We start from the raw sequence: 25,033 nt of genomic DNA on the forward strand, positions 1-25,033 counted from the left end.
AAACAGCCACTCTGATCCAGAATCCTGGACAGGGGTCATGTCAGAGGAGCCACGTTCTCTCTTCTCAGTGATGAAACCAAGCTGATTTTCATCATAACAGCAAATGCTGTTGGGCAAGTGAGTGTCTCAGGAAAGGCATTTCTGATCTCAAGTAAATGGCAGCTGTAGTCTGAGCAAGGTTCTTTCAAGGTCACAGAACAACACACTTGGTAAGTGCCAAACACAATGGAGATGGTTCCTACCCTTATTTTCACGTCCTTCGGAGCTAGTTTCTTCACTTCACTCAAGAGCCTGTCACCAAAGCCTACACAAGACAGAAAACGTGTCATATGAGCACCTCAGCAAAATCCCAAGTTGCATCCACTAACAATGTGCACATGCCCTATGTAGTCCTATTCAAATATCCCATTCCACATCTAACAGAGTCCAGTCTGGGGAGGCACAGAACACACCCAGTGACATAACAGGATTTTGTCTCACTGAAACCTCAAACACTGTCACAACGAGCTTTATTCCTCAGCAGCAACCTGAGTCAAGTAAACAAGGTTTTTAGCTAGGAGCTCCTCCTTCCCTAGGCATTCCTCCTGTGTCTAGCCCATTTGTACAGGGGGCTGAATGGGAAGACCAGGATCTGTTTGGAGATGTCAACCAGTGGATAACAGGCTGATGGGTTCTGACAGAGGGCTTCTTTAGGTCAATGAGTACCAACTGAGGCCTGAGGGTATGGGTTGAAACCTTTCTGCACACACATAGCTGACTCTCACACAGAACCATTGAACTCTCACATATCAGAGACCTGTAGAAACCTTAGAAAGTGGAAGAGTACTTTTTGGTATCTGATCTCAGATGTTGGGAGCTACAGCAGCAGGAATGAACACAGCTATTCAGTCCTTCCACAGGCATCGATTGGAGGAAAACAGTAAAAGCCCTCCAAGCCCAGAAAGTGATGTATGAGGGCAGGTGTCTTGCATCCTCAGCAGGATATGACTAGGACTCAGAGAATTAGGAAGCAAATGTCCTGAGAGAGCAGAATTTACACAGCCCTCACCCCAGAGGACAAGTTGGGTGATCTGGGTTATCTCCCCAGTTTCCCACGAGAAGAAGCAAGAGATCAGGTATGTCACAGCACACTGAAAGAGAAGAGGCAGGAACCTTTGAAAAGTGTGGAGCCTCCAGACAGCACGATGTTGGAGAACAGTGTTCGCCTCAGATCCATGTCTGACTTTTGAATGGCAAAAACAAGCACTTCATGAAGTCCTTCACATTCCTCCCCTATCAGGTCCGGCCGGAACAGGAGCTCTGGGGCTCGGAAACGGGCAGGGCCAATCTGCAAGAGCAGAAGTTAGGACAGACGGAAGAAAACAGTGTGGCTTTGTCCACTACCTACAGATGGGCCTGCATTTTTTAGGTGAAGCTTCAGAGTAATGAAGCTTCCTGGACATTCATGCTGCATCACTAGATCCCAAGTGAATGCCAGTTTGGACTACAGCTCCTACAAAGGGCACCATTTCCAATTTGCAGATCAAAGAGAAGAAGAAACTTGCTCAGCCTGTTTGCATACAGCAGGTCTGGCATAAAGACAGCAAATCCAGCCCTGGTACTGGAGGTAAAATCTGTATTTCCTCTCTTTTGACCATTCTGTAGTGGGCTCAGCCTTCTAAGGAATATTCCTAACTCTTCAAACCAACTGTTAATGCACAGGAGACAATTCAAGGCAGGACAAAAGGCACGTATAAAACAACTGACGGATTCAGTGAGCTGACACCTACCCACATCCAATACCTGACCTGCATTAAGTTTGTTAGATCAGAGCCTTCTCTCAAACAGCTCAGAGTCCCTATTGTCATGCTGCATCCTTACCCAAGACTTCTAGCAGAAGTTGTGAAGTTTCTAGTAGAGTTTTCTCTCCTTAAAAATTCTAGTGCCCAGTCAACAGCCTAGGATGAGCTATGGTCTTTTAAAATTATCCCCTCCCATCTAACACCACATTAAATTTGTCACTGGGGAGCTTTTCTGGAAACCCTGAGCCTCATGTGAGGAATTCTTCAAGGGTGGTCCTTACAAACCTCAATAGTGCTTCCATCTGGCAGGTAGTACTGAGCCTTCTCAGTCTCCAGAGTCTCATCCTTCTGGGGGTTTATTGACAGGTAGCAGGCACGCTGGAGAGGAAACAAGAGTCAGGGAGAGGAAGATGAGAAGGAAAAACCCAAATGCCTCTGATAAAATGTTTTTCTCAGTAACAATCAAAATCCATGTATGCCTTTGGGGAGACTGATTTCAGCAGTATTATGTGCTGGCTTCTAAGGCTCACAGCAGGTAAACTACCTTGCAGTATCCCACTTGTGATCCCTAGCTGCCATAGATTTTACTCCATGAAGGGTAAACAAACACTAGTGAAAGAGATTATCAGACTCTGAAAAACTGCAGCACAGGTAAATGTAAAACTGATTTTAAACCACCAGCCCATCTCCACCTCCAAGTTAACAGCTTCTCAACAAGGATTAATGTGATTTTGACTATAACTCTCCCAGAAAACGGGACAGCTGAGGTTGCAAATGACCTCTGGAGGTCATCTTGTCCACACAGGGTCCCCTAAAGCCGGCTGTCCAGGACCACATCCAGATGATATTACCAAGGATGGAGACCCTACAACCCTCTAGAAAAACTGTGCCAGCACTTGGTCACTCTCACACTGAAGAAAGTTTATGTTCAGACAGAACATCCTGTGTTTCAGTGTGTGCATCTAGTCCTGTCACTAGACATCACTGAAATGAGTCTGGTTCTGTTTTCTCTGAACCCTCCCTTCAGATATTTATATACATCAATGAGACTCTCCCCAAACATTTCTTGTGGCTCAACAGTCCAAGCTCTCCCTGCCTTTCCACATGTAAGAGTCCTTTAATCATCTTAGTGGCCCTAGACTCCCTCACATAGATAATGCATTTAGGTGCAGAGCTGGGTAGGCTGGAATTTCCCAGCAGATTTCACAACCTAAAACTTTCCTTGAGAAGAAATCCCATATTGGACAAACACAGACACAAGGCAGGGCATCACCTCCTTGATGGTCTTGACAATCTCAAACTCAGAGGTTGTGTGGAAGTCATAGCCTTCCTTCCGGAGATAGAGACGCAGGAAGCGGGAGACATCCCGGCCAGCGATGTCAATCCGCATGATGGAGTGAGGCATAGCAAAGCCTTCATAGATGGGAACTGCGTGGGTGACGCCATCCCCGGAGTCCAGCACCACTCCCGTGGTCCTGCCGGTTGCGTAGCTACCAAAGGGACAAAGGCTCAAGTCAGAACAAGCAACTCAAAGTGAGCCCAGGCAAGCAGCACATCCATGCTCAAGTCGGGAAGCAGAGATTTCACACAAACAGGGCCTAAAACCCCCTCAAAACACAAAAGCCCCTCAAAACACAAGTTCTGTTTGCAGCTCAGCAAATTTCCTGTAAACTCTTTATTACACAAATCGAGTTTCAGTTCTTGCATGAAAAGGGGGTAAGTCAGACATCAGAGAGGTCTTCCACAGTTATTTTTGTAAAAGAATGGATTTTGTGGCAACATTCCACAAACACAAATCAAAGACGAAAGACACTTACAGGCTAAGCACAGCTTGCATGGAGATGAATAGAGCTGGCACATTGAAGGTCTCAAAAAACACTTCAGCAGCACGCTCTCTGTTCTTGCGCGGGTTTAGGGGTGCTTCTGTCAGCAGCACAGGATGCTGGGGAAGAGAAGAAGGAGCTGTGCTGCATAACCAGGAGGCAGTAGGGGTGTGTTCCTAAAAGTTTCTGTTTATTTATTCATTTTAGGAACCACTGGTGCAAGAGGACAGGTACAAAGACATAATTTCAGCTGAGCTGTATTAGACTCTGAATAATCTCTATTAGGTAAGAAGACCAGCAGGGTTCTGGTCTAGTTATGAAGAATTGTTAGGAGATGTACTCTGTGAGTAACTCTGACCCATGAAGGACAAGTAGGATGATTCTTGGTGACAAAAAAAATCAGCCAGATTAGCCAAAATACAGAGACCCTAAGAAAGGGTGAATGCATATGGTCTTAGCACAAGCAGACAGAAATATTCCTACTCCACAACTTAGATTGCCCTCAGACATTTAATAATTTTTTGGTCAGATCCTTCCAGACCACAGGACTATGGTTTTCTCCTTCCTCACTTCAAATCATGTCACTGCTGAGTGGATATGCCTGATATGCAGGCAGAACAAGAAAAGTCAGAAACACCTGGCACAGAGTAGAATCATTAGAGAGAGAGTGAATAGCAAATGTGAAAGGCAGATTTTCAGTCAGGCCAGACCATCAGATCTGAAGAGGAATTCTGCTTGGACACTTCTTGTGCAGTACCTCCTGAGTGGTGAAAGAACCTAATTTAGCAACAGACACACATTCAGAAAGAAGGGCAAAGGAAAAATCCCAAATCTTTCCCAGAGTTCCAAGGCTCCTGGTGTTATACATTCACTGAATAATGCCTGTGCCTTTACATTATGTGGTCTCTCACCTCTTCTGAGAATGTCTGGAGCTGGTCTTTAGAATACACATACTGCCAGATGCGCTCCATGTCGTTCCAGTCCTTCACTATGCCATGCTCCATTGGGTATCGGATCGCAAGAAGACCTCTGTGCTCCTGAGCAAACAGGAAGGACAAGAGAGGATTAGAACTTTCAACAATTACACTTCTGAGCACTGTGACTTATTGTCAGACTCAACTTCAGTTTTGATTCTATTAAAAGATACCTTATCTATAGTATACAGGGCAAAACCTGAACACTCATCGCAAACATCTCTCCCAGAGAAGCCAAGACTAGACAAGGCCTTTTCATACCAACTAGGAATGTCTGTGTCTGACATTTGCAGAGCATATTCCATCCTGACACTTTCAAAGTCAACACACAGAACCTACCATATGGTATCTTTGTAGTACCAACTCAGTCAAGATATAAAACTTAATAGGATGTTACTGGGGAATGCAGATTGAAGGGCTCACAAAAAATGTGACCACACAACTGACTACATGCTGACAAAAACAGGACTGTGGAGAGAAACTTCCTGCCCACGGCAGGGAGATACACAGCAATTGAGTAGGGTCCATTTCTAAAGCTCCCAGTCAGAAGTATGTAAGCATATGGAGCTAGAAGAAAGAAAAGAAAAAGGAAAAAAAAAAAAAAAAAAAAGATATCAAAGATATCGAAGGCCTTGGGAACTAGGTCTATGGCCAGCAGATTTGCACAAGAATTTAATGAAGCTTCCCACTCCACCTTGGACACGCACACAAGTGAAAGTCTGTTCTACTCTTCAGATCTACATGATATCAAAGAACCACAGTCCAGCTGCCACATCCTCCCCTTGCAGCAGCACACTGAGAAACATGGACATGTGCAGTGTACAGGTGTTCTTACCTCTGCCTTTGGACCAATGAAAATGTCCCCTTCTAAAGCACCAGCCATAACACGAACGTGCTTTGGTCTGCCCACACTAGAACAGAGACAAGAGAGTAAATGCTTCTACAAAGAGCTCAGATGTACCCAAGAATTGCCTGCTTTGTGTTTCTCTCTGTTCTAACCAGAACCTTCTGAATGGGTGAGTACGGGGGTGCTACCAGGTACAGACAGACCAGGTTTGCTCTGACCTAATCTCAGAAATCAGAGGTGAAAGGGACAGATTTTAGACAGTTCTGAACTGGCTGGCCATAAACCAGCTGAGTCTGGCCATATTTTCACTGATTATTCAGGACTCACCTGTTTCAACAGTGCCTGGGATGAACATGGCTAGACTGAGCAATTGTCTGAGGTATTGGATCCACATGTGCTACTTGACCTCAGGCAGACTTCTCCAATTAGACATTTGTGTCCCATACCCCACCATCCCATACAGAACATGTTGCTCAGAACACAAAACTACTCGCTAAAAACCCACCACTGAAACCAGTGAAAATAAAAGCCAGTGACTATTCAGAGTTCCTGTTCCATCAGTCTTCATCCTGAAAAAACTCTCAGAAAACTTACAAAAAAGTCCAGCAAAAATCAAGACATCATACCACACACTGAAAAAATACAAATGTCTCCACACTTCATATCCCAAATTTTACTTTTTCCAGATCCTTTTCCTCATGTGTGCAGATTAAAGGATCCTACAGCTTTGAGTGTGTGTTGAGCCTGACAAAGTGATGTCATCTTCTATGATGTATGTGTCCCCAAAAATCCCAAAACATTTAACAGCAGATCTCTCATCTCCATTTCAGCAGGCAGAAAAGAGTTTTTCCATTCATAATTCTTCCCCTCTACATATCAAAGAATTACTACACAGTACTAAGAAGTTACCAAGAACAGCAGAATACTTACTAGTTAGGAAAGCAGTATTTTGGTATTTGATCGCCCGCAAAACCTGCTTTAATCACACCCGAGCCCTGTGGAAGCAACAGACAAATACGTGAGCTTATCACTCATTCCATCATCTTCACAAGTTTTAGAGAAGTCGCAAAGTACGTCGGCACTGCCAGGTCCTCTCCTTTCTACTAGGAATAAAGCTCCCCAGGGACTGACTCTCCAGGCTGGTTGGGGATGGGAAGTGCAAGCTTGGCTATTGGAGGGAGTGACTGGTACCCTCTTTGCCTGTGAAACATCTCACAGGACACAACCATCCCTGGCACCCTGGTATTGCTCTGCACACACCCAAACACTGCCCTGTACAGACAAGTATTTTTCTAGCCAGGGCTACTGTGAGCGGTGCAGGAGGCTACATCCATACTCACAGGTGTCTATTGATATTAGATAATCTTTGGGGAGAAAAGAACAATCCAGAAAGCCCAGCAAGAGCAGCTGAACTCTGCCAGCTTCAGGAAGCACTGGAAGATGAAGGCTACAGGCCTCTCAGAAGGAGATTTGAAAAGAATGGAGGAAGGGTAGATAAAGTCAGAGAAGGAAGCAAAGAATTCAGCCAAGAATTGTGGGAAACAGACTGGAGAAGAAACTAGGGAAAAGATGACCAAGTAGTGGATGAACTAGCTAACACTAAGGAGGCAGAAGTGTGGTCAGAAAAGACATTGGAAACCAACCTAGACTGTGGTCTGGAAAGGACAAAGGTGCTGGTTACACTGCAAAGGGAAAGGCTGGGGGCAGGAAGCACAGTTGATGGGATAGAGCTTGTAGAGAAGAAACAAAGAAGAGATGAGAGATGGCAGTCAGGAAGGCACAGATCCAAAGAGCTTTCTGCAACATTCAAAGCAGCAAACACAGAGCGGGTAAAACCAGCCACAGCAAGGCCCTGGCAGGAAGTCAGTGCTGGGCATCTGGCCCCACAGCTCTCATCCCTGTCCGGAAGCATCCTGGGAACACCATCATTAACTTGGATCTGTGCAGATTCCTTCCCCCCCTCCATTTCCTCTCCCTGCGCAAGGGAATGACATCTTGAAACAATGAGCAGCTTGCAGGAACACCCAAGTTTTGCCAAGGAGCAGATTTTCATAGGATCTCCTCAGATAAGCCATTTCACTGGTAATCCCAGACTACCATCAGCACAAGATCTTGTGCAAAAAAAAGGAGCAGTTCTGCTTAGCCCCATGGTGGGAGCAAAGTGTGTGAGCTTGCAATGAAAGCTGTGACCTGTGAAGCGCCTGTTCACTCTCAAGGGCTCTGCAGTAGGAATGCTCTGGTTTTGAGGCCAAAAAGACATTTTGGCTACTTCACAGCATTTTAAAATGAGTAGCAACAAAGCTCCTCCATAGCTTTCCACTTCTTACCACCTCTGCATGGGTCAGCATCCACTGTCACTTTGAGGCTGGGGCCAGATGAGTTGCTCAGAGCTCTGTCAGGCATGCCCTGGCTGCAGTGGTTTCCGATGTTGCCTTCCCAGTACCAGAGGTTACCAGCCAGAGCAGGCTCAGCAGAAAGGAATGCAGGGCGGCCCCAGCCTCTCCTGTTCACAGTCCAGTGCTTTATTGCCAAGCTACTTCCATCAGCAGTTTCAGCTGGGATGTCAGGCTCTGCACAGAACATGTGCACTCTGCCACCAGAGCCAGGATACTCCTGCCTCTAAACCACCAGTCAGATTTGCCAGGACACATCTGTAGGACATGAGTGTCAGGAATACTCCGCAAAGTATCAGACGTAGCTATTTATAAAGCATATGAAAGGTAGATTGCTTGAATCCTTCTCTCCTGAAAAACACCTGCAGCCAGGCTGGCTCCAGGAGCACACCCAAGTTGCCAACTGGGCAGGACAAACTACTTCCTTTTGGCATGTGGGACTCAGCTCCAGTTGCATCTCAAGGTCTGCACTAACTGATATCAGCGTGACAAAGTAGCCTGTGAAGTGTTAAAAAGACTTCCCTTGAGACAGATTCTCTTCTGACTGTTCCCTTCAAAGTGAAACAAGGAATAAACTAAAACCACTATTTCAATTTTTCTTATTGTCGTTTATAAACAACCCTCTGCTTGGGAAAGAATACCATTCTGTGGCAAGTCTTGCAAAAAATAATTGAATGAAATGCAGTAACATAACCACATTAGAATATTGCACATAGTGAATACTTTGTTCAGGATAATGACTGATCTTGTTGCTAGCACACTCCGCTGTGGGGAACTGGTTTCAGGAAAACAATGATGCTCCTATTTTAACTTATAGATTGAAACTTCCTTATGTCAGGCCAAAAATTACCCAGTGTGTCCTGGTGAGATTCCCAGCAAGTTATGTATTTTAAGATTTACATACTGAAATTCAAAGTTAACCAAATGTGTTGGGAGTTCAGAACTCCAGCTTGGAGTCAAAGACAAATGACTGCTTTGAATATGCTGGTGGGATGGGGATTCAACTCAGTTGTACTTCCAAGTGCCTGGGAAAAAACCAAGAACAGCTGTTTGATATCTCCGCACTACAAAGACCTGACTGCACTTTCTGACCTATTCAATTTTTCTTGAAAACATTTTACTTCTTTGAAGATATGTGCACACTGAGTAAATCTGTTTATTATAGACCAGTTCAAGATTCCTATGCAATGAGAGGAAAATGTTTACATTTTGAAATAACTCTGATTCAGAAGGTTTAAAGACCTGGTTTTTTATCTTTGCTTCAAATAAGCAAAAACACCTGCATCTTCTCTTCTGTTACAAACTCCGATTTATTAAAACTTAAAAAAAAAAAAATTAAAATTCATATACTTCCACCAGTAACTATCCTGGCTGGGTTTTCATTCCATTTTGTTTGGCAAGAGTTTATTGTTTATTATTTATTTTTTTAAATTTTAATCAAAAGAATAAAAGAAGAAAAACTATATGTAAAATATAAAGGTCAAGGAAGATAAATTCATTCAAAATTCTAGTGAGTGTCTTGAAGAAACTGAACATACCTCATCTACTAGCTCTGTAGCCAGTTGGTTATGGATTCATTCATCTTGATGCATTTAGGACTCAAATTTAAATGGAAATCACCAATCAATCTTCCATGTAGCACTTTCTATGGAGAGTGCACATTTCATATTGTTGTAAAACTGTTTAATTTGATACAGAATTTATAGGATCAAGAACAAACCAAATATACAACAGCCCTTGCTGACAGCTCAACTGCATAAAATGCCACCACTCAGACTACAAAGCAAACAAGAGATAATTCCATGTTCCATGGATATCAAGGAATTTGCACTGATTTAGGCCACAGCTGGACCACTGACATATGCATTATGTTCAGCAGGGCTCCCAGACCACTCAGAGAGAGTTTGTTGGACTGCAGATGGGAATACAATTCTTAAAAATTAGACAATGAAGAGTATAAAGGTGTGCTGAGGTACAGCTCCAACCTCCCACTGTACATTACAAAGCTCTCCCTGCTGAAAACATACAGCTAACAGCAATGGTAAGAGAAAAAAATCTCCCTGTTAATTTTTTAGCTACAGAACTTCATGTCCTTTCAGAACACACTGAGATACTAGAGCAAGGCTGGGACTGGGGTGGGTCTGGCTCTCACCAGCTCAGTATCTCACTTCCCCCTTTCCACCTTCCCACACACAGGCACACGTGAGACAGGATAACATTCAGCCTCCAAAAGGTGCCTGCAGCTCTCTGAGGAAAAGCAGTAACAGAACAGCAGTGGGAAGAGTGGTACCTGCTCTGTGCAGCTCCACTTCCCGTCCGGCCTGAACTCCAAAGAGGAGCAAAAATGCAGTGTCACCACGAGTCTCCTCGGCCCATAGCATGCCAGTGTTCCAGGCAGATGTCACAACAACTGCTCCATTCTACTTCTTGTACAGGGAGGGGAAGGGGGGAAGCTCGTTTTTTGGAGAGGACAGAACAAGAATTAGCTTTTATAAGACCAGCTGATAAAATGAAAAAAGACACAGAATCAGCTGCGGGCACATAAGCCCTTCTTCAGGTCTGAGGCAGCGGTGGTAATCATTGCACTAAATAACAAAAGGACATGCTGAAATTAAATATAGGCTGCTACTACATGAATAGCTCAACAAAGTCATCCTCACAGTTCCAGAACACCTATAGATAACTTTAATATTTAGCTAATCAATCAAGAATGCAGCAGGATTGGTGCTGATACAATCAATCCTAAAAACAATCAACTGAAAAAAATTATTAACATCTTCAATGAAGATACATGTTTTTCTGAACATAGTCAATTTTACTGCTTACTCTCATTTTCTGTTAGATGCTTTCCTTCAGTGTCTAACCCAAATCTCTCTGCTGTAAGATTCCAGGGAAATAAACAAAGCCAAAACTGTATCAAAAAGCTCAAGCTGTAGAGAGGAATTTTGTATCCATAATAAAGAATAAGTCAGAAGAATAGCCACCTTTATTTGAGAAGACCTACAATCATTCACCTTATGGGGAGTTACAGCAATAGGTTGAGAAATGCCAGGCTAGAAAACTCATGTCATATGGCAAAAAGATTCAGCAGAAACTGAGCTGGTGGAGGAAGAACGGAGCACAGTACTGACCCTTCAAAACAAGAGAATCTCAATCACTGGCGATAGAGGTCAGAAGGGAGGAGCACGGGTTTGTGACTCAGTACACTGAATAGAGGCCCTGTCCAAGATGCGCCCTCCCACCCCTTCCTGGACGGTCCTTCTTTCTGGGAGGGCAGCATGGATGGGGCGAATCAGAACCGATCCCAAAAGTATCTCAAAGAGGCAGGGAATCACCGTCATTCATCTCCTGCAGAGCTATTACACACACAGACTGAAGTTCTGCTTTGTGCTAATGAGCAGCATCAGCACATTGGAGCAGTCATCTGCAACACCACACAACACTGATGCAACGCTCGCTGGGCACAGATCCTTCAGCAGTGGCATTCCAATGCATGGGAATCCATGCCTTGGGAACGGCACTGCCTTGTTGTGACCACTGCGCTGGATGCAGTGGAGGAAGGGCAGTACAAGGGGTGAAGGCTTCCCTCTCGCTGGGCCTGGCTGGAGAGCTCTATATCCTGCATGAGCCCAGGGAAGTGCCAGCACGCCCAGAGCTTGCTGGGGGTCCATCCATGGCCTGCCAGGAGCACGCTGGAACCTTAGCCGAGGTCTGCCCCGGAGGACGCTGGGAGTGTGGCCATGTCCTGGCCCAGCAGCCCCATTGTCCCCCCGGCACAAAGAGGAGTGGGGCGGGGCCGGTGGAAGCCCAGCCTGACTGACAGCGCCAGCAGCCAATAAGCGCAGGTGCTCTGGCGACAGTCCCGCCCCGCTCCGGCAGGTAGCAGCGGGCTGCCCCGCTGACTGACAGCTGTCTTAGCCAATGGGGCCGCGCCGCCCCTCCCAGCCAGAAGTAGCTCGGCGGCAGCGGGGGCTGCGCCCCCCAGCGCGGGGCAGCGGCCCCGCTGCGGGTGACTGCCACTCGCCCCAGCCAATCGCGACTCGCCGAGAAGAAGCGGCCCCGCCCCCCGAGGACGCCGTATGGCGCTGTGCGAGGGCCGGAGGCGGCGGCCTGGCCGGCCGAGGTGGCGGGGGGTGGGGGGGGCGGCGGGCGGGGCGCGGCCGCCCCGATGACAAAGGGATTGCGGGCCCTCCCCGCTCCCGGGACTCGCGGCCGCCCGCACTCACGTTGTCTATCACGACGGGCTGGTTCGCTATCACATCGTAGGACTCCATGGCGAGGACCCGCCGCAGCCGCCCGTGAGGGAGCAACAGCCCAACCCTCGGCGGCGCATGCGCGGAGCGTCGACGCGGCGCCGCCTGGGTGATGTATTCCCGCCGCCGCGGCGCCTGCCGGGAGTTATAGTCCGACACTGCGCAGAACCCAGCGGGGAGGCGCGCCCGGAGCGGGGCATGCCGGGAGCTGTAGGCCGGCGCCGAGAGTGAGCCGTGCTGGGAGCTGTAGGCCGGCGCAAGAGCGGGGCGTGCTGGGAGGCGGAGTGCGGAAAAAGGGAATGCCGCCGACACGTCCACGGCCGAGAAACCGGTGGCTGTTGCGGTCCAGGAGATAGGTGGGTACTTCCACCAAAAATGCTGTATCGCAATTGGCTGGCTTACGCTTAATAGATTTCTTCCGCCTAATTTTTTCTAATAGGAAAGGAGAAAAAGGTGATCCCATCAACTTCTACAGAGAGGATCTATGACTAAGGAAAGTGTTTTATTGTCCCATAATTTCATGTGACCATCTTTAGGAACTACTTGTCATAACACATCTGTTCCCTCCACGAAAGACCAGTTTCTCTCTCTTTTTGAGTCACAAGAACCACAAAAGAGGTGTCAGTATAAAGAATGCACATCATGAGCATTTCAGTATTGAATAATGAACACATTGTCATTTTCCATTGATTAAGTGTTCTAAAAGCACTTGGAATAATCGATGACTGAAACTCTGGGTCTTGAAATTAATTAATATGGACTTCCATGCCAATGACCGCACTTTGAGGCTTGACTCACCTGTCTTGTCCCACATCTCTCCTGCAGACATGGACTTTTCTCCTGTAGCTCCTGCCCTTAGCCCTACTAGATAAGTCTCATCCCAGATGTTTACCTTTAGCGACCTTCCCCATTCATCTAGTCTAAAAAAGGGAGTTTTTGTACAACAGGATTGAGGAGTTTAAATTAAGGTCAGTGTTGTATCACTTTAGTGAATGCCAGGAGACACTTGTTATGGGTGTATTGACCCAACACAGCCTTTCACACAGGCTCTGTTACATTCACCTTCTCCACTGATTACTCAGGCAGACGTCACAAAAAGTAATATCACTGTAACAGGACAAGTGAAATATTTTTCACTGTGGAAAGTGAGGACATCAACTGCTCACCTCGTTTATCGGGGGACTGTTGCTTGGCTGTCAGCTTGTCATCTTCTTGACCATGTTTGTTCTCCCGAACAGTGTCGTTAACGTTTTTAGAATAAACTCTCACCTATTTAAATGAGAAATGCGGGCATGAGCACACACCCTCTCCTCTGTGCACTCTGTAGCTAATTTTTTTCTAGTTGCTTATTAACAAGCAGGACCCTGCTTTAGCAAAGGAGTAGGACTATTAGCAAAGGTGTAGGACTATTGCGCACACACCATCCACATGTACATACTTGGCTTTGCATAACCACAGTTGTAGTTGCAGCTCGGGAACGAGCCAGATCGCCAGTGTGCTTCGTGTACAAGTCACAACCCACAGAAAGGCCTCAAACTTCACCTATTGGCAGCTTCCAGCTGCCTCCAAGGGACCTAAAGCAGAGAATGCACGGGTAAAGGTGCCTTGAGCACTGGAGGAGGTGTAAAGGCAGCAGTACCAAACCCCTCCTCTGCCCCCAGGCCTGCCCGGGTGCGGGAGCTCCCGCTCCTCCCGGCACCCGCTCCGCGTTCCCGCCACCGCCTCGCGCGGGCATAGCCCCGCCCATCGCGGGGCCCCGCGCCGCCGCTAGGGGGCGCGCCCGCAACGTGACGTGGGGCGGGGGCAGAGGTGCGGCCGCCCTCAGGGCCGCGAGTATCCATTGGTCAGATCATCCTGTCACTCATGCCGCCCATGCAGTGGGGGCCCGCCTCCTCCCCGCGAAGCCCCGCGCAGCGCCTCTATTGGCGGAGTTGGCCTGTCACTCACGCAGCCTGGCAGTAGGCCCCGCCCCTCACCGCGGCCCCACGCAGCCGCTTGGGCCGGGCCGGGCCGGGCCGGGAGTGGAGTGGGTTCGGCACCAACCGGGACGGGCCGGGACCAGCCGCCTCCGGGACATGGAGGGCGTGCGGCCTGGCGGGGGGCACCCCGCGGGCGGGCCGGGGTCCGGCCCGGGGTCCGCGTCTGGGTCCGGGTCCGGGTCCTTCCCGTCGCTGTTCCCGCCGGGACTGCACGGTATCTACGGCGAGTGCCGCCGCCTCTACCCCGACCAGCCCAACCCGCTCCAGGTCACCGCCATCCTCAAGTACTGGTGAGGCGGCCTAGATGGGGCCGGGGTCTTGTGTGGAGCTGGGGGGAGCAGTGGGGCCGGCGCCTTGTGTGGGATAGGAGAAGGTTTGGGAGGAGTAGTGGGAGTGGGAGAGGTTTGGGAGAAGCGCTGGGGCTGTTGCGCGGGGTGAGGTGGAGGGGCTGCACAAAGGGGAGAGGGTCTGGGGATTGCGTCCTTAGGGGTGAGATGCAAGAGTTTTTGGGATATGCAGCAGGTCTGGGGATGGAGGCATTGGGGGTGCAGTTGGTTGCCTAAGGCGTGAGTTTGGAAGGGCTCCTGGGGAGAATGTGCTGGCAATAGGAGGAGGGTCTGGAGAGGGGTGCAGTGAAGACTGGAGAGTGAATTGGGATTTCTGCGGTAATTTGGAGTGTCCCTGAATGAGGGGTGGCTGATGAAGGCCCGGCTGGGGCAGGTCTTAGGAAGAGGGAGTGCGTGTTACTCAGTGGAGGTGTTCCCACAGAAGGTGAGGGTCTGGAGTTTCCCCCCTGGACAGGAGACACGAGCTCTGTGTTCTGTCCGGCAGCCTGGGGTTCGAGTGTGGCGGCACTGACCGGAGCGAGCCCGTTGTCGCAGCCTCCAGGCCGGACACATGCCGTGTGTACCCATAAAACCCGCGGAGCAGTGCCAGCTTCTCTTGGCCTTACGTAGCCGTTTGTTATCGCTGACTGTGAATCTGCTGCTCAGTGTCTCTGCTGACACAGTGTCTGACTCTAGGAACAGCAGTTGTTTATGTGGGAGAGTGGCACGAAGGAAGTTCTTGGATGTTTAGCTATCAAGATAAACGACTAGCATCTTATCCCGTGTGGAGTTCCTTTTGCTTTTTGCTACTGCTTAGCTGCTCAGTCCCCTCTTCTGGGGCTAAGGAACATGATCAAGTACCCCCCGAATTTTTGTTTTACATGACATTGGCCAGCCCCTACCTCAGCACATAAAAAATTAGAAAATGCTCAGCTTCTTTATTTGCATCTCATTTCAACCTGTATGTCTTTAATTAGAATCCCGATCTACAGCAGAATAATATCCTCCCTATGTGCTGCTCTGACAGACAAAGCTATTGCTATTGTTGTCCACAGGAGTGTTTTTAAGTTATTCTAGCAAGAACTTTGTTATTGGAATTTTAATACAATACTCCCGTTATTGCCTAGGGGAATATTGTATTAAAATGACAAAGTGGACTAAGATAAGATGTTGCAAATTTGAGACCTCAAAATAGCAGTAATTTCTGAGTCATCTGTCCACATCACTACTTTGGTGGTGGTCTGATCAGTCTGTTTTTACACATATATCTAATCTTAGATACTCATGAAGCATTTCAGTCACGTTGGCACTTTTTTTCTATCAAGAGCTTAGAACATACTGGTTATATTGATGTAAGATTTGTGGAGGTTGAGGGAAATTTAGGTATGTAGTAAAGAATTGCAAACACCCTTGTTTGGGAAGAAGCCTTGTTGCTTAAGGGACTGATTAGGGTTTCGCTGCAATTTGAGCTCAAACACTAAAAGAATTGCTGCTAGCAGTGGTGGCAGGTTGCAAGTAAGAAGAAATGTGAAGGCCTCTTTATCCTGACATTTTCCACTTAGTAGTTCCTCCAGGTGTTAGCTCAGCCAGCAGTGAGAGCTGAGAGCTTCTGTTGTAGAGGTGAGCTTCCTACTGCTGTCCTGTGCAGGAAATGCTTGTGTGAGGTAAAGCCTCCATGGACACCACAAGTTCTTTCTCTCCTGTTGTTGGGTGAAATTTGGAGCTTGTTTTTTTTAAGTCTGATAGAATGACTCCTGCCACAACTCTCTCTGCCTGGCCTGCCAGCTATTAGCTGGTTTAGATTAGAAGAGGAAATTGCTGAACAAAGTTCCTTGCCTTAGGAGAAATATTCTAAGACTAATCAGCTTTTAATTATATGTATCAGTTTCTATATGGTTAACAGCAATTTGTTTTTTTTGTTCAGGGAGCTGAAGTTGTAGTCTTTGGCTTGCAGATCAGAGCAGATCCTAACTGTGTAACATTGGAGAATCTGCAGAACGCCATGCCTATTGCATAAAGGGGTTTGGCCGTGTGGATTATTTAATGGAACTAGTATTTTAAACTGCTATTTGCATATCTTGGGGGAGAGCTTGGGATTCAATCAAAACTTCTTGGAAGAATTTCTGTCTGTTTTTGTGAAGGCTGTGCACCAAGATGGAGTTTCTCTGTTGATATCCAGCATCCACTCTTATTATAAAATGTGGTAGAGTTCTCAAATTGAATTGCTGGTGAAAAAAGCAAAATTGTTCCTTTTTTGTGATAGGTTTTGAAATAGGCATAATTTGGGCTCAACTACTGGGTTTTTATCACCTGTCTTAAATTTAGACCATACTCTCAAAAACCTGTGAAGTAAGCTGTGGTCTGTGGCCTCTTGGGAATCACAGACTACTTCTGAAGGGCTGTCGAAAGGTAGCTGTGAAAAGCAGAACTATTGTCAGCTGCTGGGTAGTGACTACAAACAATACACTAAAGACTTTTCAGGGTGAACGAATTAGGAGTTTTCCAATTTCTTTCTGTTGTGGGTGTCTCTCCTCTCTGCATTTTGCTGTTTCTCCTTCCACAGAAACTTCAGAGTGCTCTTAGCATCAGTCAAAAGAAGACTTTTCGTGCAGATGCAAATAGAGGGTTTCCCCTGAGGCGGCCCTTCCTGCTCCTGAATAAGCTCCATGAATAGAGAATGTAACAAATTTGTACTGTACTTCTGGCTTTGAAGTTGGGTTCTTCCTAATAAAATCCTCCAACGCTTCCAGCTCTTTGTGTGAGTGCATGTACTGATATGTAGATTGTGATACAAGGTCGAACCCTGCCGCGGCAGCTGTGGGCGGGAGGATGCACCACAGCAGCGTCGACAGTAGAGCAGTGAAACCTGCCACCGAAACTGGATGAATATCTGTGCTGACTAACCTTTGGTGAGCGTTGTTGTCATGGCTATGTTACTATGTGCTGCAGAGCTGGCTTAAAGCTCGTGCTGGATGCTTGTGCGGTTGCAGCAGTTTTGGGATAGGTCTATGGCTTGGATATGTGTTTTTCAAAATTGAATTAGTTACTGCTGCAGGCTTTTAGTCTACATCTCTTCCAAGCCTACTACATTTCTCAGTGAGTAAAGATGGTGTGACTGGATTGTTGAACAACATGTGAACCAGTTGGTAGTGAACTCTGGGCAGGACTGAGCTCAGGTCCTCCAGGCCACCTGGTGCCACATGGATGTGGCCATCTCTTGGGTAGTGTGGTGCTGCAGGTCTCCAGAGAAGTTTGGCCTTTGGAGACAAACATAGGATTGCTGGCAGGAGTGAGAGAGGGGGGTGTCTGGCTTGCCTGGTGCTGTCCTAGACAGGACTGGCCATCTGCATCAGACCTGACAAGTATGTTTGAGTAACCCTAGGGAAAAGCATGTACTCATGGAACAGTCCCTGTCCTGAAAAGGAACTACAGAGTGTAGAGGTTTGTCTTGTGTGTTGTCAGTGTAAGAGTCCCTGTGTCAGCAGTGTTCCAGCATTGATTGTTTGACTTCTAAAGTGTTACTAAACCCAGCTTGGAAGCAGGTTTTCTTCATGTAGGAGATGCTGGTTGCTTAGCAGTGATCCCTTCATTGCAAAGTCCATACAGCTGCTCTGACCACTGACTCTCATGCTGGTCAGTGTATGAACCTCCCTCGTTCTGGAGTCTTCCCAGTCCAGTAATAGTTGTGTGTGTAAGTGACCATCCTGGCTGGAATTACTTCCATCTGACTGCTTCCATCATGGATCCCTGGGGGGCTGAACACTGAGCACACAGGACATAGGTGCTGTGCTCTGAACAGAGCCACTTGAATGGGTGTTTTTGGTAGAGGTCTCCAGTTCCAGTGTGACCTGATGCCAGTGAAAGGGAACAGGTGAGGAAAGGGTGTCAGAAGAGACTTGTTTTTTCCTGAGTGTTCCAAACTATTGCTAGACTTTGTAAACAGGTTTTCTCAGGTGTCTACTGAAGATCAGATTCAGCTCCATCCTGGGGTCTGACACACTCTCCCCGTGTTTGCTCACCAATTTGCCTTCTATGCCATGAAGATGCCACTTGGCATACAAGAAGGCCGCATTGTTCTCATGTAGGCTTTGACAGTGGACACCTGTGCCACTTCTGTAAGTAAGCTGCTCATCCCCTCTGTCCTGCCCCATTATCCTGGGTTGTGCTGTGCAAGGCAGCACAGCATACCTGTGGAGAGGCCTTTTAGTACATCAAGCTGATATGCTGTTTTGTACAGACTTGATAAGGCTGGGCAACAGGAGGAGGGCAGAGGATTTATAATAGTGTCTTACTGTCACTAGGGTTGGATCCATCTGTCCAGCCATGGAAACTGTGTATGATGATACACAAACCCCCAGAACAAGTGAAGGAAACACCGACATGCCCTGCAACCTGCAGATGATTGTGTCAGGGTCTAAACAGACAACAGACATGAGAGGAATTGATGTGTAGAATCATTGGTTCCAGTGAATGGGGTCATGTGAGTTTGGGTTTTCTTGTTTGGAGCAGCTGAAAGTTTTACTTGAAGGCACAGTGTGTTCTAGGCACAAAGTGGTTAAACAGCTGCTCAACTGTGCCGTAACTGCTTGTGGTAGGTGTTCTATGATTGACAGGGCAAACAGCAAAACAGTTCAGCGGGTTCCTTCCTTCAGCAGGGAGTTGTCCTGTCTTTGCTCAGACAGAGATGACGTGAGTGGCAGGATGTGCTGTGCTCTCTGCTGACACATGGCCTCAATTCCCTGTGCCTTGTAGCAAGAAGGGTGGCTGCAGGCTTTAGTGGTTGCTGCTCAGTGTTACCCGCCTTTGCTGCGTTGACTTTTGAGTTATGTTCTTTTAAGGGAGCCATCCTAATGTTGATGCAGAGGGTACAGTGGTGCTTTTTATTCATTCTTGGTTAACGCAAGTGCTGTATACTTAGACTCCTCTGCTGTTTGAACTAATTTGTCTGTGTTCAGAAGCATGGATTACTCTCCTCAAAACTTAGTTGTTTCAAAATCTGCTTGAGGAATAGCATCACTTTTTTTGAGGTATGTGCCTCTGGACTGAATTAAGAGCTTGCAATGCAGATACAGTCATTGGTCTTTTACTACTAAAGTTTTTCAATTTTCTTTGTGTTTTGTGGAAGCTTTAATATGATTTTCCAGAGGTTTTTATGCTTTAACGTTAAAAACATTTTTAGCAGGTTGTACATGTGTACTTTGTCTTCTTGTGCTCAAAGCTTTCTGGACTTAATCTAACCTTTCTCCTCAATTTTTTTTTTTAAGAGGTAATTTGAATGTTCTAATTTTTGTTTTAAATGACGTCTTTGTACAACCTCTTCTAGAACCTGGGGAGACTTACCATTTGTCTTGAGCAAGCTACTTACATAAGAATTTTTCTGTTTTTAATGCAGGTTGGGAGGACCTGACCCTCTGGACTATGTTAGCATGTACAGAAACCTGGGAAACCCAGCGCTGAATGTTCCTGAGCACTGGCACTATGTCAGTTTTGGGTTAAGTGATTTGTATGGAGACAACAGAGTTCATGAGTAAGTGTTATTTAAGTTCTGTAGCTGGGCATTGTGTTTTGGGGGTGTGCAGGTAAAACCCTGTCCTGCTGCTCATATTATTTGAACAGCTGGTTTTCAGTTGAGAGCACCCTAGGTTTTTGAGCCCTGGTCTCAAAAAAGATGACGTATGCCTGTTACTGTATGTAGAAGAAATTCTATGTTCCCCTCTGTATTTTCTTTCAGTGTTGAGTAGGTTTTTGTTTAAATTTCTTTTAACTGGTTGGGAAATTTTCTTTTGACTGTCTTGTGTTTTTCACACTCTGCAATCCTGGTATGGTTGTACACTTAAATCCTGACCCCTCCCTGTGCATGTTAAATGCCTTCCTCTGGAAAACTGCTGTAAGGGCATTTTTGCTGTTGCTGGCACAGCAGTGTTACTGTCAGCAGACTGCCACCCCAGTGGCTGCTGTATAAAGTGCCAATTTGTGTAACAGAAGCCTAAAACTCTAATTGTTTGACTGTCTATTCTCCAGTAATTAAATTATTATCTTAGGTTGTTGGTATGGATGGTTTCTAGCAGGAACTTTGGGTTAGGCCAAGCAGGCGGCATGAGCTAACCCCATTCTTGTCTTTCATTAGCTGACCTTACTCCTTAACTCCAGTTAAAATGAGGAGCAGTTGCCAAGCCATCATGATTTTGAGGCTGTGAACATGGCATTTTAACCAGCCAGCAATGGCACAAGGTTTTTGCTGTTGCTGTTTACTAAAACTATCTTTGCACTGTGTTATAGTTGTAGGATAAATGTCCTTGATGAATGGTGCAGCAAAGGCTCCAGTTTGTTCACACAAGCTTTTCTCCTTTTGTTTGTCTTGGTTAAGATTCAGCCACCAGTTGTTTTTTTTTTTGTGGTGGCTGAATCTTTGCTTGTTGTGCAAAGTGGTTTTCTTGCAAAAGCAGCAGTTGGGCAGTTTCTTTAATTTTATACATTCCTCAAGGCAGTTTCTCCTGGGTTTTTTCTTCTTGTGTTTGTGATTACAGAACTGTTTTTCAGAAAACAAGTCTGGAGTTTATAATTGTAATGTCACAGAGATCTGCCTGGGATATTTAACCAACACGTCTACTAATAACAAACCCCAGTCATTAGTTGCAGGGGCAGAAGAAAAGTAGGGCAAGTGAAAGAAATTTAAGGCTTCCTTCCCCCACTTCCACAAGAGAACTTAGTGTGAACGTGTAGGCCTTCATATGGTGCTTTTGTTTATAGATTAGGTGTGCATTTCCCTTCTCTCTGTGTGGCTGGAACAGCATCCCCAGCTCCACAGCACTGTGTCATTGTGTCACTTGTCCTGAGATGTCCGGCTGTCTGCAGTCTATCACCTTTAATTTGGCCTCATTCTTGGAGCTACAAAGCTTAGTAGTATTTGTCCTGTCAAGTAGGTCAGTTCTGCCTTGTGTCCAAAAGTCTTAATATACAATTGTGCATGTGGAAGAGCTGTCAAGACCCACACATCTCCTAAACACTGAACACAAAGTCACCAGCTGGTATATGAGCACTGTAGACTGGCTGAGATAAGATTTTCAAAGGAGCTGAGCACTCACCAGCAGTTCTCACTCCAAGAGCAGTTGCTGTTTGCTAAAACTGCTCTTGAAATTTGATGGCTATAGGAACTTCATGTCACCAGCCCAGCCCTGGGTGCACACTGTAGGAAAGTGGTGGATTTTCCTATGCACTCAGGAGGTTCTTGTTCTCTGACAGGGAATTTAATAAATCTTTTTTTAAGAAAATATGTCTCTTTCGCTTGAAAGGCTTTGGGATTCTGCCGTCCCAGGTAAAGTGTGCTGTGGAATGCTTGGCAGGACCATGGGATGGCCGGGCAGTTGTTTAAATCTTTGGTATATTTCCTTTAAAACCAGTGTGATGCTGAATTCTACTCAGTTGTCCTGGCCTCTGGAGACAGGAAAGTGTTTGGGTTTTTTAGGTTTCCCAGCTGTCCACAAAGAGTGCAGAGCTGGTTCTGCTTGTGACAGTTAGCAAGGTTCCTACAACAGGGATGTGCTTCCATAGCCTTGCTGTCCCTCATGCTTTAGAAAGGGAAAGATAGAATACTGCTAAAGGTCTTGTTAATTGCTCAGTTTGGGTAATGCATAGCTTATTTCTTGTGGAACACTCGTGGTAATACAGTACAGTCTAGAACAATTATCATGCAATATTAAATGAAAAGGACTTTTTTTTTTTAATGAACTAACACTGACTTGGAGGCCCCAGTATTTTTATTTATACTAGAATAGCAAACAGATGTAGAAAATAATGTGAAAATGTTGACTTTAATTTATATTTTTTAATAAGAACCTGAAAGATCTGAAGTAGAGCTCTCCTGGTGCCTCCTTGTTGACAGATTTATTTTCAGTTAAAGCAGCACTGTTTCCTGCTCTGCTTACATATCAGCTGTACTCTGCTTACAGAACCAGTCTGGTTTTAAGAATCTGTAGAATAAGATGGAAGAACTCTAAGAATTTCAAACAAGGAAACCTTTTTCGTTGAAAACCCCTCAGTGTTTCATGGTATAATGGCAACCATGACACCAGCTGTGCTGGGCTGATAGCTCTAAAAATCCTAAATCATGATGTCATGACAGTTTTAGGGAGCCACAGGCCTTTCAGTGGGATTTCATGCCAAGCTGCTTGCATGGAAATAAGTCTCTCCACTCGAGCGTGTTGCACAACTTGAGTGGCAGCAGAAATCCTTCCAGGATGTTTTTGCAAGTTACACTCCATTTTTAGCTTTTTCTATCTTCTTTCAAATAAAAACAAATGTGTAGCTTCTAGAATCTATTCAGCAGAGTTAAAGGAGGGCCTTTTTTTTTGGACTGTTCTTGCATTCTGAAGAGATTCTGCACTGCAGCGGTGAGTGTGCACAGCCTGCTGGCAGGAAGCATGTGGCCAGTGCAGCTGTGGCAGAGGAGATGCTAAGTCCTGTGCTCTTCTCCACCCCATGCTGGCAGCAACTGCCCACAGCAATGCTAGCAGCAAGGAACGTGTCCCTCTGTGTCTGCACAAAGCCAGTACCTCAGCCGGCAGTTGCAGGTTCATGCTCTGATGCCAGCCCATCATCGAGGTCAAGGGACAGACGTCTGATTATTCCTGCAGTTTACAAACATGATGACTTTTTCCGTGGTGGAGAACAGGTGCATGAGGAGGGCAGCATCAGCAGGTGTGGCTGGACTTGGACTCCACCAGCAGCAATGCCAGCTTCAGCTACTGCTGAGTGCTGCCTTTGCAGCAGCCCTCAGGAGTCTGGGCAGAAACTGATGCACAGGAATTTCCACCTGCAGATGAGGAAGAACCTAATTGTTGTGTGGGTGACCATGCACTGCAACAGAGAGAGGCTGTGGAAGTAGTAAAGATCCACCTGGACACAATCCTGTGTCATGTGCTCTGGGATTACTCTGCATGAGCAGGAAGGGTGGACCAGATGACACACTATGATCGCTTTCAACTTTACCCACTCTGATTCTGTGTTACTGTGGTGCCACAGTGCGCGCCAGACCCGAATTGTGCTGGCACAAGTTTGCAGGGCTGTCCAGGGACTAAGATGGAAAACGTGTTTTTCCCATACTGGCTTGTGTCTTCAGTTTGCTCTAAGGCCAAGGTTGAATCTCCACGTAACTGTTGTGTAGTTCGAGGGCTCATCGTTTCTCTTAACACTTTAAAGAGGTGCATGGAAAGTGAAAACCATGATGCAATAGAATTCCTAAACACTTTGAATAGTCTTATTTGTATTAAAATTGCAGGGTTGTAATTCAGAGTTGAAATAGAAAGTAAGGCTTAAATTATGGATAGGTTGAGATAAGATTTTTATTTGTGGTCTTCCCACATCCCACAAAGTGACATGCCAACTGTGTTTTGATGTTTACTACATTATCTTCATACTGACAAGGGTGGTGGGGTTTGGGGTTTTTGGTTTTGTTTTTTTTTCCTGGCCCCTAGCCAGGAGCTGAAGTGCAGCATCCCATTTGCATAAAACTGGAGAGATTACAGCTCCCTTCATCTCTATTACAGATGCAGGGTACCGCCCGCTGAGACAACAGGTTCCAACTTGCTGTGGTTCTTTTGATTTTGTGCTGCTTTCCATTTGGATCAGGAGGGAGCAGTGCATGCCGGGATAACGTGTTGTCTCTGTGGGTGGTGCCTCCCTATTAAAGGTGAGGGTAAGCATGAGCCTTTCAAGATCTTCAGTCCAGCTTGTGTTCTGCTTGCTTGTATAGATCCTCTGAATGACCTTAACTTGTAAAAGGGCAAGGATGCTTGTTAGAGCTGGGAGGAAGAAAAAGGAGCGCAAAACTGGATCAGGTAACCAATGCAGGGCTTGCAGAGGGGTGGATGTTTTCTGGAAGGCTTTTGCTGAGTATAAAAGGAGTTTGAAAAGAGTATTTAGAAAATAGCCTGGAAGTTGGAACAAGTGCTCTCTTTCTTTTGAGTGCATGCTGGCTTCTGCTTTGAACCTGCATGAATGTAGGACAGAGTGGTGCTGACAGCTGTCACTTTAGTGGCCTCTTAGTTCTGTAGCCTTTCATAAATTTAAAAGCTCACTGCCCTCAGCTTGCCAGCCTTTAGCCTTAAATTTTGATATTTAATGGGTCCCTAAGTGCTTTATAAACCACGTGTCTAAAGCACTACTGAAACATTACACCAAACTCCAAGGTAACTGTGAATGCTTTTAAAGTGGTGGAGACTGACTCTGCCCCTCTTTGTTTTCATGATAAAACAGAGGGCCCTTTGGAAGACAGTAAATTAGAGAGAGGTGGTGGATCCGTATTTCAGATAAGATTTGTAAGGTTCAGTATGTCTACCTTGAGAGATGAAAGATTGCTGGAGGTAGAGCATCTACTTCAGCTAAAAGGAATTACATGGGAGAGGATATCAGTGAGCAGCAGTTTAGGAAAGAGGTACAAGAGGTAGGACTTGAAGGAGAGAGGGCCCACGATGGGCACCATACTCTGACTTCCCTTTTCTTCCCAGGACTTGTTTGCCTTGCAAAGACCAGCCCCAAATATGATGCTTATTCTTTCCTTTGCCCTTCTGTCTGAGGCAGAGGGGAGAGAGGAAGGCTCATGGCAGAGTGCAAAGAGAGAGGCCATAGAATTAGGGAGCTCTGTGACAAAAAAAAAAAA

At 46.3% G+C, this 25,033-nt stretch overlaps 2 protein-coding genes across 4 annotated transcripts in view; one reads left to right on the forward strand and one right to left on the reverse strand.

The window, feature by feature from the left end:
* Positions 1-12,195, reverse strand: part of ACTR1A (actin related protein 1A) — a 14,868-nt gene extending 2,673 nt beyond the window's left edge. The window contains exons 1-9 of the mRNA XM_058840829.1: positions 12,045-12,195; positions 6,356-6,420; positions 5,414-5,489; positions 4,516-4,641; positions 3,599-3,723; positions 3,055-3,271; positions 2,067-2,159; positions 1,153-1,327; positions 243-304 (exon numbers count right to left, since the gene is read on the reverse strand). Coding sequence (XP_058696812.1) covers positions 243-304; positions 1,153-1,327; positions 2,067-2,159; positions 3,055-3,271; positions 3,599-3,723; positions 4,516-4,641; positions 5,414-5,489; positions 6,356-6,420; positions 12,045-12,092 — 987 coding nt within the window. The 5' untranslated portion in view covers positions 12,093-12,195. The remainder of the gene's footprint in view (positions 1-242; positions 305-1,152; positions 1,328-2,066; positions 2,160-3,054; positions 3,272-3,598; positions 3,724-4,515; positions 4,642-5,413; positions 5,490-6,355; positions 6,421-12,044) is intronic.
* A 1,837-nt stretch (positions 12,196-14,032) lies between these two features.
* The window catches only part of SUFU (SUFU negative regulator of hedgehog signaling), an 89,684-nt gene continuing 78,683 nt past the window's right edge, over positions 14,033-25,033 (forward strand). For 2 of the 3 annotated variants that reach the window (XM_058841139.1, XM_058841141.1), the window contains exons 1-2: positions 14,033-14,340; positions 19,769-19,903. In XM_058841139.1, the coding sequence (XP_058697122.1) occupies positions 14,147-14,340; positions 19,769-19,903 (329 nt within the window). In that variant the 5' untranslated portion in view covers positions 14,033-14,146. Of the gene's footprint in view, positions 14,341-16,939; positions 17,286-19,768; positions 19,904-25,033 lie in introns of all 3 variants that reach the window. The other variant, XM_058841142.1, reaches the window with a different exon arrangement.

The sequence above is a fragment of the Poecile atricapillus genome, chromosome 6 (genome assembly GCF_030490865.1).
Source record: "Poecile atricapillus isolate bPoeAtr1 chromosome 6, bPoeAtr1.hap1, whole genome shotgun sequence".
NCBI classification, from domain to species: Eukaryota; Metazoa; Chordata; class Aves; order Passeriformes; family Paridae; genus Poecile; species Poecile atricapillus.